General features: G+C 42.6%; 1 protein-coding gene across 1 annotated transcript in view; it reads right to left on the bottom strand.

The window, feature by feature from the left end:
- Positions 1-12,479, bottom strand: part of LOC119169548 (uncharacterized) — a 45,085-nt gene that overhangs the window by 10,466 nt on the left and 22,140 nt on the right. Inside the window, exons 14-22 of the mRNA XM_075876616.1 lie at positions 10,850-11,068; positions 9,544-9,725; positions 8,048-8,258; positions 7,574-7,753; positions 7,049-7,228; positions 4,061-4,280; positions 3,217-3,371; positions 2,610-2,843; positions 287-557 (exon numbers count right to left, since the gene is read on the bottom strand). Of these exons, the coding sequence (XP_075732731.1) occupies positions 287-557; positions 2,610-2,843; positions 3,217-3,371; positions 4,061-4,280; positions 7,049-7,228; positions 7,574-7,753; positions 8,048-8,258; positions 9,544-9,725; positions 10,850-11,068 (1,852 nt within the window). The remainder of the gene's footprint in view (positions 1-286; positions 558-2,609; positions 2,844-3,216; positions 3,372-4,060; positions 4,281-7,048; positions 7,229-7,573; positions 7,754-8,047; positions 8,259-9,543; positions 9,726-10,849; positions 11,069-12,479) is intronic.

Here is a 12,479-nt window from a genome sequence, read left to right as displayed (position 1 = left end):
AAAGAAACACATGTACATTCCCTACTCTATCGCATTTTTTTTTTTCAAGCGATTGTATCCTGTGCGGTAATGAAAACCAGTAGAGCCATGCATGGTACATTCAAGAACCACCCTATCAGTCTTTAATAGCCACAAAGGTCAGAGTGCAAAGAAAATAAGCCCGCTGTACTTTTCGCATTTCTTTCAATTTCCCCTGTATAGAAAATCGCATTGTGCCAAACTGCATGTTTCAGACGTCTCATTATACTAGCTCAATTATGTGTATTGATGTCCATTTCCTCCTTACCTTGGGGCATGGCTGCTTGTTCTTGGAGCTGGCCAGGGTTATATACAACATGGGTACTCTCGGCAACTTCTTGTTCGGTGACCAAAAACTGGGGTTCCTCGCAGGAAAGTGCAGTTGTGAGATGAGACGCTGCTGTCACTCCAGCTGCCTCTCCACTGTCTGCAGCCTCGAGTGATACAGTTTGGTGGTCTTCTGCTGTTGCTTCTGCTTCATACATAGGCAGGGTGATGTACTGTGGCTCTGAACTCGAGTCAACTGCTTCCTGCACCACCTTCGATGTGAAAGCAAATGCAGCACTCTTACTCGGAGAAACTGGATTTTCTTGCTTATTTACTGATTGATTGACAAAGGTAGCATGAGTAGAAAGAATGTATTTCAAACATAAAGCCAGGCTGGTTGATTTGTGTAATTTCACGTTTTTAGCAGTGCTGAAAACAAAAGACTGCACGAATATAGCACCGGCCCTATTCTGTTGTCTTCTTTGTCACTTCCGCCTGCTGTTTTGCCCCGCCGCGGTGGTCTAGTGGCTAAGGTACTCGGCTGCTGACCCGCAGGTCGCGGGTTCAAATCCCGGCTGCGGCGGCTGCATTTCCGATGGAGGCGGAAATGTCGAGGCCCGTGTGCTCAGATTTGGGTGCACGTTAAAGAACCCCAGGTGGTCAAAATTTCCGGAGCCCTCCACTACGGCGTCTCTCATAATCATATGGTGGTTTTGGGACGTTAAACCCCACAAATCAATCAATCCGCCTGCTGTTTTGTTTAAGTGCTGCTAATATGTATGTCAAAGTAGCCATATGGCCATTAACTGCGAAGAAATCAAGACAGAAATTAGTAGGTTTGACCTGAGAAGCCCTCTTTTCATGAAAATATAGCCCTTTCAAATGCTGTGCTATTACAAAAAAAAAAAACTACAGTAAATGTAACCTACTTATTTATAAAGCTACTGCGGATCCGTAGCATTGATGAAATAAGTAAATATGCCTGCATATCAAGGCACTGCAATGAAACCTTTACACTGAGCAACACATTCATAACAGTTCAAAAGGTAGAAAAATTACACTCACAAGATCAGTAACGTGGCCTTCACTACTGTAAAATCCTGATAAGAACCCTCCTATAATCTCGCCTTCTTTTTCTTTTTTTCTTTTCAAACTGTTCTCGGCTACACAGTCCTGCAGCACTAGTTAGCAGGAATCCAAGTTCTGAGAGTCTTCAGATATGTGCAGATTCATTTTTACTTTTACAGCAAGGCGCCTGAGGGTTACATTCAGAGTTGTCACAGATTGTCAGGACATCTGAAAAACGCCTTTCCGTTTTTGTCATAACACGCAAAATTTTACACAGGGAGTCCATTCGGTTCTCAAAACGGTAAATGCATGCACATTCAACAAAGAATTTCATCAGAAGCACTTCTTGACGACTATTCCACTGCCATCTTAAATTTTGGTTCACGACCAAGCATGGGCCGCCCTCCAAATATTGTCAGATTATATTCCACAGTGATGGGGGAGGGGGCTTGCTCGGCATTTCACGGTAGAAAGGCAACTGAGAAAGAAAAGGGAGTACTGAGTGCAGAATAATAAAAGGAACAAGTTTCGCAGCAAAACTTTCGACAAGCTTTTCATCTTTGTTATTTTATATTTCCCTTTTTTTATTAAAAATTCTAAATGAGAAAAACAGTAGACTTCTGTTAAACAAAACCTGAAGGGACCTGAAAAATGTGTTTAGTTTTGTTTATTGAGAGATAAGCAGGGGTACAGAAGTCACGTAAGAAACCAATCATATTAAAGGCTGTTGTTCCATTTAAACAGAAATTTTGTTTAAGAGAATTTTCCATGTGCTCAGATTTGGGTGCAAGTTAATGAATCCCAGGTGGTTGAAATTTCTGGAGCCATCCACTACGGTGTCTCTCATAATCATATGGTGGTTTTTGGGACATTAAACCCCGCATACCAATGAATCAATCAATCGTTTAAGAGAGTTTCATTCAATGGGAGTCTACTGCTTAAAGGATAAATGAGTGGCTATCTTATAAGTGGTTGTTGACAAGTTTGCTATGGCCGCCAGCACTAGTAGTAAAATGGACGTTTTATTCAGCATGCAGCTTTACTCACTGCCTGTGGCTAGTTTGATTTTTCTTTTCTTCCCACTTCTCCCTTTCCCAGGGTAGGGTACTAAACCACATGTAACGTAGCAGTTAACCACCCTGTCGTTACACTGCCCTTTCACTATTTCTCTCTCCTTGGTAATTAGGGGCTGCTAGCTACTACATCAGCAACTAATATTTTTCGAAGCCACACAATAGCCCAAAAGGTAACGCTACCATGTTCTGCATCTGTGAAGATGAGTCATCCTGTAAGGACTGTATGGCAGTGTGATCTTCCACCATGGTTCCAGCAGCGACAATAGTTTCGCTCAGCTCAGACACTAAATATTGTCCAGATGCTGCTTGATTTAGCACAGATTCTTCCTCGAGTACATTCTCTGTGATCACGGATGTCTCATCGTCAACCACTACCTGGTCTGCAGGGTCTACCAGGTTAGCCATGTATGTCACCTGCATAACATGCAGAGCAAAGTATAATGAAATTAGGCATAAGAAGAGAATCGAAAATGGGCACAAGATATGCAAGGCAAGAGCTGATACAAGAGTCTGTTCTGGCCAACCTAATTTATCAGGCAATACCTCCTCAATTCGTGCATGTATGTTCTAAACAAATACTGAATGAGTCACAAGAAAGCCTAGATCATCTTTTCCAAGTGGCTGAAGTCCCCGTAGCTTCAAAACACTTTCAGAAGGTTTGTGAGGTGGTATGTGAACATAATTGTTCTCAAGAAAGATCATGGTGGTGCTTTGTACCAACTTTCTATAAAAGAACGGGTGGAAAAACACAGCCACAAAACCACTCCCATGTGCACTTGCAACTTACCTGCCTGCCAGTCTCATCCGCCACATCAAAAGGCATAGAAATCTCTATGGTGTCAGGTGTCGGCCCCTGCTTTATCTGGGCTCGACCACTCGCGATCGCCTCACGAAGTTCCTCACTGCTAAGGCCTTCAACTGCCAAGAGAACCTCTGAGCTGCCTGAAAAGCACAAAGGACAGAGAGCAGGTTGTAGAATGCAAGGGAAAGCTTATGGGTAACACCCAAGAAGCCACGTTCACAACCAGAGATCTCAAACAAGGAAGCCACATGCGAGCCACCTTCTCACTAGCAGTTCGACCTGCACACGACTGTTTATGTGCCCTATTTCCTTTATTTTTTTAACCAATATGTTCAAGAGTTACAAAGAAATTTTGGGATGCCTTTGCACAAAAGCAGTTTTGTTGTGAGACATCCCCTGCGGTTGCCACGTGTTGAAACATGCCCTTGAAACAACAACTTCATATTCCAGAATCGGCATTTAGAGTTTGGGCATTTTGGAGATTGGTATCAATATTTCGTTGGCATCTTGGTACCGAATGTTCTTCAGAAACTGGCCATATAAATGATTTAAGAAAGGCCTTTCAAATATAGCAACATTACCTGATATTTTGTACAACCCCCCCCCCCCCCCCCCGCACTCCTATCCAGTTTACTCTGCTGGCACTAGGCAGTACTAAATTTTATGACTGCCGTTCGCTTGCTGGGGCGATTTTGAGACCCCATCATTATGCCCTCTGATAGAATTTATGGTCAATTATTTTCACGGCCATATTGCATAGACCCTAGAACAGGGCTTTCTCTGTCATGAAGAAAGGTCAAAATCACTTGAGCACACCAAAGTCACTCACCATGTTGACCCATTACACTAGCCACAAGGGATTCCGTAGAATCTTGCATGATGTTGTTTCCAACATCGGACATGGAAGTGGTAATATTTGTGCCTTCGAAAGCCACTTCAAAGTTTGTCACTGTTGGATTGGTAGCTGTCTCTGCAGCATGCTGAAGACTCTCAACAGTGGCGTCTGTATCCAGGCCCATGTCTGATTCGAGCCCAATGTTTTCGGAAGCCTGAAAATCCAGAAGGGTGTTGAAAGCTCCAAATGATATAGCCTCACAAAAGCGTGAATAAATATTATCCAGGTTCTGTGCCTCTTAGGAGTCGCTCTACACACAGCTTTTGTGAGCCATCAAGACAAAATGGCACAACATAATTAAGAGATACAACCTGGTCTATTGCATTGTCTAGCACAATAAGATTTATACGACAATTTTATCCTGCAATCACCCCTGGCCACAATGGCGGACCTTGTAGATGCCTGTACGTCTAAATGAGATAAGGCAACCCCACTGACTACACTACCTAAAGCGTAAAATGCAACTAAATAAGGATAAACGCAGTTTCCCAACCACAGCCACTTTCGTCCCACGGAAACTGTAGGGCTATAGCGTACTTTTTTAGAATTTATTCATGATACCCTCAATGCCATCAATATTTACACAGAGATTGTGGTGAAACACTAAAAACAGGCTTGTACAAAGAAGTAACATAATGTTTTATTGCGATAGCAATTATATGAACAGCCTCAGCTGATTTTTTGCCGCTGCAGCCGTCATTCACCGCATATGTATACGTATCTATGTATATATGAAAACTCAAGAAAACAAAAAAAAGCTGCCCGTACTCAGCGCCCAGCTCGTTACGATGCGCCGACATGTGCTTATCTCCCATCCCACACATACTTTGCCCCGCGAATGGGAGGAGGGGGGGTAGATGCTTGTGCGCGCGCACTTATCCTTTGGTGGGGACAATCGGCTTTCACAGGAATGATTGCATTATTTGCCGGGCCCACAAAGGTCACTTTGCTCACTGCACAGGCCCCATTTGCAAAGATAGCACGTTTTTCATACGCAGTGAAGTATAACAACTGGTGCACTTGTTAATTTGCAATCATCTGTACTTGTGATTACGTTTCGTGCGTCGTTTTTGCTTAAACAGCGCATTCAGTGTCGAGCGGTAAATGTTAGTTCGCTCTCGTCCTGTGTATGTTATTTTCCTGCATCATTTATGCGTGAGAAGCACACTGCATGTTTCGATTTGATTGCCGTTCTTAGCGTCACATTCCATGTCGTAGCTATCACATTCATTGCTTCGCCCTTGCAGCGAAACTGTGCCCTTTTTGACTATGCAGTAACAGTTCTAGATAGGCATAATATAGCACGAATTTACAGTAGAAACATACATATTAGGGAACATCACTGTGTAATATTTCCATTAAAATGAAAAGGTAACAGTGCTATGTTCTTGCTTATAAAGTATGGCTATGAAGATGCAAGATACAACAACATATTACAAAAATTTTGTTAATAAAGCCACAAACATGTGATGATTTAAAACTGTCACTATCAATTTGGGAAAGTAATTTCGATCACCTAATGTGCTTGTGATGTATGACTGTCTGAATGATTTAGTTTTAGAAGCTTATGAGCATAATCCAAATGGCGCTAAACATAATGAGGAGAAAATATTAGCAAATCACATAGGTACTAACGATGATAAAGTCTGTGAAACTTCGGGAGGTTCTGCAAATATGGGTCATTCAGGCATAAAACATTCGTACATCTTCACTGTCAGCAGGCACAGTGCTGACCGGATGATGGAGTGCTGGCTTTAGTAGTGAAATAAGTGAATCAAGTGAGAAACTGGGCAACCAGGCGCAGCTAGTACAACAAACCCGTGAGAAATGTCTAGAACAGAAGCCTTACTTTAAATAATTTCATCAACTGAACCCTATTCCAAAAACACTGGAGCGCAAAGCAATCGGCATAGGACACAAGAATGGCATAGACTGCAATGCCAGCCTTGTGCCTAGCGTAGGGTGTGCAGTGTCAGCACTGTACAAGTATGACATACTTAAGGCTGCATAAGCTTGCAGGATCTGCAGCGTGTTGCGGAGCGATGAAAGCCTGCATCGCTACGTCACGTACCGTGACACGGTGGTTGTTGAGAATACGAGCCGCAGCCTCTACGATAAGATGTGGCAGCTGTGCGTTGTCTAAACGTGCTGTCACTAAGCGCTGAGGCTGATAGCCTAAACACCCACCCCGTCAGGGTAGGTGACACAGCAATGCAGTTTTTTGTTGCTGCGCCACACGCTGCAGATCCCGCAAACTTTTACGGCCAACAATACCAGCAAGTCTAAGGCTCAACTCTAGTCAACAGACTGATCTCACAGCGAGTTGCACTATACCTCCACTGCCATGAAGGATTCTAGCAATAGAAATTCTTAGTGCAGTTTTAAGCACATAATATAAAAAAATTCATTTTTCTTGTCTCCTCCCAAAGAAAGGGTAAGAAGAGCTGTATTTGGTAGCAGCAGGATTGAGGAGCTAAGTGCAGCAAATTACCTCCTGACAAAATAAATGAACAGAAAAGCAGTAACAACAAGTGCTGTACCACACCGGAGACTTGAAATTCAGATTTTCAGAAGCCCAAGTACACTCAGACCTCATTATAACAAACTTGCTTCTGCTATGAAAATACTTTGTTATATCGGAAAATTTGTTATAAAAAATTATTTGTAATACTGTATCTAAGGCAAAGTTATTGATCACTTACTTTGTTATAACGAACAATTTGTTATATCCAAATTTGTTATATCGAGGTTTGAGTGTACTCGGGAAATTTATGAAGTGGGTCAGATGGAAAATATTTCACGGAATCTTGCTGGTTTTCTGAGGGAATGTTCGGTATGGAAAAAAGAAAGACGTATGCCAGTATACCACGCATGAATTGCCATGTGTGCACAATCACTACCAATCAAATTACAGTGATTCACCTTGGGGGCTAACATGGCATTAAGTGCATCAGGGTTGGACCACTGGGACTCTTCTTCAGGATGCTTTTTGCGCAGGTGCCGCTTGAGAGAGTGGCGCAGCTTGAGGCTGAGGCCGCAGTAGCAGCACAGGTACTTCTGCGCTGAGTGGAACATGCGCTGGTGGCTGCGTAGCAGGTGCTCCTAGAAAACAAGCGCAACAGCTGTGAGGCTTACAAATCATTAAATGTGAGTGTGCTGTCATGTTTGCCCTAAAAAAACAAGCGCAGCAGCTGTGAGGCTTATAAATCATTAAATGTGAGTGTGCTGTCATGTTTGCCCCTGCTAATAAAATGGTAAGAAGCAACTTGAAGCAATATTTTAATAACGGAGCCAGATAGCATGAACAGGAAAGAAACAAGGGAAAAAAATGAGTTAGAAGGGCCACTGGAGTCACCAAACCTACACAGCCTGTCACTATCACTCAACATGACTGATCTCATGCAGTTTGCATATGACTTCATTCATTGCACAGCCACAGGCCAGTACCTTGACAAAGCCCCGTCCGCAGACATCGCAGGTGCAGCTCTTGCCCTGGGAGTGTTCCAGCACGTGGCGGGCCAGGGACTCTCGCGTGGCGAACACCTTGTGGCAGATTGTGCATTTGTGCCGCCTCTCACTCAGGTGTGTGTCCTCGTGCTTCTGAAGGTTGCCCTTTTGGAAGAACTCCTGCATCACCACAAGCAACACAAATGTCCATCAACACCAATTCTGGGTGGCGTACAATAATGTTCACACAAAACCGGCTTCCATCTGCGCAATCAGCACATCATTTCTGTTTGATTTTGACATAAAAACGACGTCAGAAATGAAATGATGCTAACTGATGTGGTTTTTATCACAGAAATGACGTCAGTAATTCAGGCTTCAATATAATGATTCTCCCAATACAGCTTAACTCCAAATTACACAAGACTGTAGTTGTATCTGTCAGAAGATATTCAAGCCACAAATCATTCTTGCCTTTCCACAGACACCACACTTAAACCTCTTGACACCACTGTGGATCATCATGTGCACGTCCAGGGACTTCTTAGTCTTAAAGAGTTTTCGGCACGTTGGACACGGGAATGTTGGATCACCATGTACTGCGTGGTGCTCCAACAAGAGGTCCTTACGATGGAAGCGTTTGCCACAACTGTCACACTGGAACCGCTTTTCTCCATGAAGGTTTCTGAAAGGAAAGAAAAATTCGATGTTTTGGGAGCTCATGAAAAAGTTAGGCTAGCTCAGAAAATCATTGAAGGCAATAGGAAAAGGCCTTTATCCTGCTGTAAACATAAAATAGGGTGCTAATGATAGTGATGACGACAGTGGATAGGTATGGCATTCTAACTTGATGCACACAAACTACATTGCAATGGTATCATTACATCGGCTCATTTTGTCTAATGTATCAATTTTCAGACTGCCTACCAATTGTAAAGTATCGTGATTCCTTGAGCACTTAAGCAACCAGACGTTGGCTATGTACTCACATTTCACAGCAATCTTGCTACTAGAACTTTAAAATGTGCTTTTTGTTAAAGATGCACTGGTACTCCTATTGATAAAGAAAGGTTTTAAAGAAACTGTCAACTGGAATGTCTGCATAACTTCACAAGTCGGGAAAATTAGAGAGGCTCTACTATTAGCAAAATGATGTTTCTACAACATGCGCAAAAAAAAGTGACTCAGCGTAAAAGGAGACAAGCTAGAAAATGCCATATATTAAAAAACTGATGGTAATGCCTCCTTGAAGTTTCTATGTCAGATCAACTGCAATGTCATGGATTTTGACAGTAAAACCTGCATAATTTCATATTGCCATAGGTGAACTACAATGCATTGCATCATAAAGGATGGCAAAACTTAGCACAGCAAATTCCAAATGATTTTGTTATGCCACAATGAACAAGTATGATGAGACACCTTGGAACTAATGATGTGCCACTATGACGAGACACCTTGGAACTAATGATGTGCCGCTAACAAACTAGCGACTGCGATTTCATGATAAATAAAAAACAAAAGACAGGCAGAGGAGGTGGGGGGGGGGGTGATAACTAACACTCATTTTTCATTTCTAATAAGTGTTACTGCAAAATTAATAATAAATTATGATAAATAATAATAATAAATTCATAATGAATAATTAATAAAGTGGAAGTTCTGCTAAAGTACTTTATTAGACTTTACTGGTTTTTTCTTTAGAATGCCTTCTATTCAACACTATAAGTTAAGTAAGGGAGGAGTCTGTGCCATTTGTTTAGCTAATCAGTGCACACTTTATTTGCACCATAACCTGGACTTTTAAGTGTTCTACAGCATCACATAGGCAAAATGCAGATACTGAGAAACACAGCTAGCACTAGCACTCTGCCAGTGTAATTTATCTATCTCGCCCACTTGCTGCTTGCCCGCCATGTTACACCATGTTCTAGGCACAAAATCAGCACCACTGTGTTTCCAAGTATCACCTGTGAACGTTGAGACTGCTTGTTGAAGAAAAAGTTGAGCCGCAGATCTCGCACACCAGAGGGGTTAGGTCAGTGTCCCGCTTGCGTGATCCCAAATCGGCGCCAGTGGCATCGAGTATGTTGACACATGGATGCTTTGACAGTGATTCCTGCTTGAAGAAAGCCTTGCCGCACGTCTCGCACTGTGTTGGAGAACACCAAAGAAACAAAATTACACCTTAGTGACAGGTCATACATTTTGCCCAAAGACTTGATGTGTAACACCCATTTCCAGGTGCCACACTCACAGGCATGGGCACGAGGAAGAGGAGGGGGCAAGGGGGTCAGCCACCCCTTCTTGTCACCTAAGAAAGGAAGGGGGGGGGGGGGGGGGGCACAAAGTATGTCCCATGTATTGACATAATAAGAAGGGGGGGGGCGGTGCTGCGATGACTTTTCCCCCACCTCCTGAAGGGGAACTCTGCGCATGCTTATGGCCATACTGATATTCACATCAGTGTCCACCAATGTCACCTTGAATACTGCAAGAAATAAGAAAACTTGTACAAATTTCGTAGGCTATTTCTCACAAATATCTGATGACAATGCCAGCAAACTGAAAAAAATGATGGACACTAAATGTTGTAGCAACTGTCACCACATTATAAAACATATGTGTGAGCAGAACAAGAAACAATGCGACACAAATAAATTGTGTTCAGCAGCTAAATGAGCTCAGCTTTTCAGACTTGACTCACCATGTACAATTATGCTGTGCTCAAAGTTGCGATGTAGTATCTACAATACCTGATCAAGTATTGTTTGGAAAGGACACAGTCTGGGTACCAGTGTCGGACATTTACTCTCTAAATGGTGACACTTCCCAGGTTTTTTGCGAGGTGCGTTTGATCAGGTAAAATAACAAGGGTGTGCAGCCACTTTTCCGGTGACGGCAGCAGATATCTATCATTGGGATTACGCAACTGCAAGGGAGAAAATGTTTTATGTACTATTGCTAAGGCAACTGGCACGGTCAGCAGCAATGACGTGAAAAACATGGCATTTCCTTGAACCTTGGTAGCTTGCCAGCCTTGAGGTTGTGTCATCCCGTCCAGATATCAGCTGCTATCATCAGATCGAATGGCATGCAGTGTTATTATTTTATCTCATCGATCATATAACGTGAGTGTCTTCACCTAAAGAGTGCATATCTGGCAGCATGATCTGGGCATAGAAAAAGGACCTTTATATTGCCTAGTCACAGTTATAAAGAGCTTCTTTCGCAAATGCTTCGAATGGTACACAAAAAGTAAGATAGGCTTGAGACCTTGAACTGTGGTTCTCCGTGTGTAACAGCCTGATGCTGATCACGGGCAGCGACGGAGTCAAAGACTTCGTCGCAGGCTTCGCAAAGTACTGGCTTCCCTTGACACACATGCGCTGCAAGCAGTGTGGGGTTGCGGAAGCGACCCCCACACACTTTACACTGGTGCACATGTGTGTACTCATACTGGTGTCGTCGAAACTCAGCTGCATTGGTGAACACCTGCACAAAAAGGAATTCGTCATAACCAAAGAGCCGAGTTTACTGAAGCTCAAAGAACGAGCATGAATCTGCAGGCAATATAATGTGTTGAATAAGTACTGTACTATGGTTTAACTACACTCCTGTTTGGGTTAGTGAAAAATAGAAAGAAAAATCTCATATGCACAGCCATGCTCCTACAGCAAATATGAGCACTTGATTTGCAATATACAATGCAGTCTGTAAAATATATACGAACTCAAATGTTGTGTCCTATTTACATCTTGTGGCGCCTGTACTACCTAGAATGAAGGAAACATGAACTAAAACGTTCTCTAGAGTTGTTTTTACCTAGTGGCTCTCACATATTCTGTCATCCAGGCTGTCCTGGTGATTACTGTCGCAGCAAAGTCGGCATACATTGAAATTCAATTACACGAAATCTGATTTTATGAATTTACTTCTCTAATGAAGAAATTTCCAAACCCGGGAAGGTATCGATAGGGTTCTTTGACATTGTCAACTCGAATAAAAAAAGCTATCATGACACTAAACCTGATTTAACAAAGTTTTCATGCGCATACGCAGTAAAACATGTAGTGATTTAGTTCTAAGTTTGCCACAGGTGGGTTTTTTGCCAGCCATATGCTGTAACGCTATTGTGTTAAAACATCTAGTTGTACAAGCCATGACTGAAGTTTTATGCTAACGAAGGTGCACGCAGTGCCCTATGCACGAGACAATCAAATTAAGTCTCGGTACGGCTTCTATGTACCAAATGGCACTAGAATCAGTAGTGGTTTGTTGTCCAGGTAAATTCTCCCACAGGTACACATAGTTGCTTTCATTTTTTAATGGTTTATGCAAGTGACAGCATTGATTATCTCCTCGCAACTTTCTTGCTCCTCCTTCTCATACAGTTACTGTATTCACTCTGCTCATCTTAGCATACCGGCAACTTGTCATAGCTTCATGCGACAGTCGACCTCGTTTATCACCGGGACTTGAGAGGCTCCATGTCCGGCCTGTCACTGCAGACTTTTCATATGCACAGGCATGTGTTAGTGGTAAATGATGTGTCATAAGAATTCTCACTTATCACTGTGTTACAATTTTGGATCTCAAAGCATCGGAAGATTCCTTTCTTGATTTTATGAACTTGTCGATTTAACATAATAGTAATTTAAGTGTGGTCAATACTTTTGTTGAATGATAAATCAAGTTTCCGATGTTAACGCACTACAGAGTAAAAGGTAGTGCGAGTATTTCTACGCTGGCGCAAGCTGATACTGTGGTTAGTCAAGCAAAAAAGTTGCTCTTTCTCGGCTAGAGGTATGATAACACTTGCTGCAGACACTGGCATAACAATAGAGGGAGTAACAAGGTTCGGCCCTGCGTTCACCCGAAACATTTCTTTCAATTTTTTATGTGT

Source organism: Rhipicephalus microplus, chromosome 2 (genome assembly GCF_043290135.1).
Source record: "Rhipicephalus microplus isolate Deutch F79 chromosome 2, USDA_Rmic, whole genome shotgun sequence".
Classification (NCBI taxonomy): Eukaryota; Metazoa; Arthropoda; class Arachnida; order Ixodida; family Ixodidae; genus Rhipicephalus; species Rhipicephalus microplus.
This window is presented reverse-complemented; position numbering and strand designations above follow the sequence as displayed.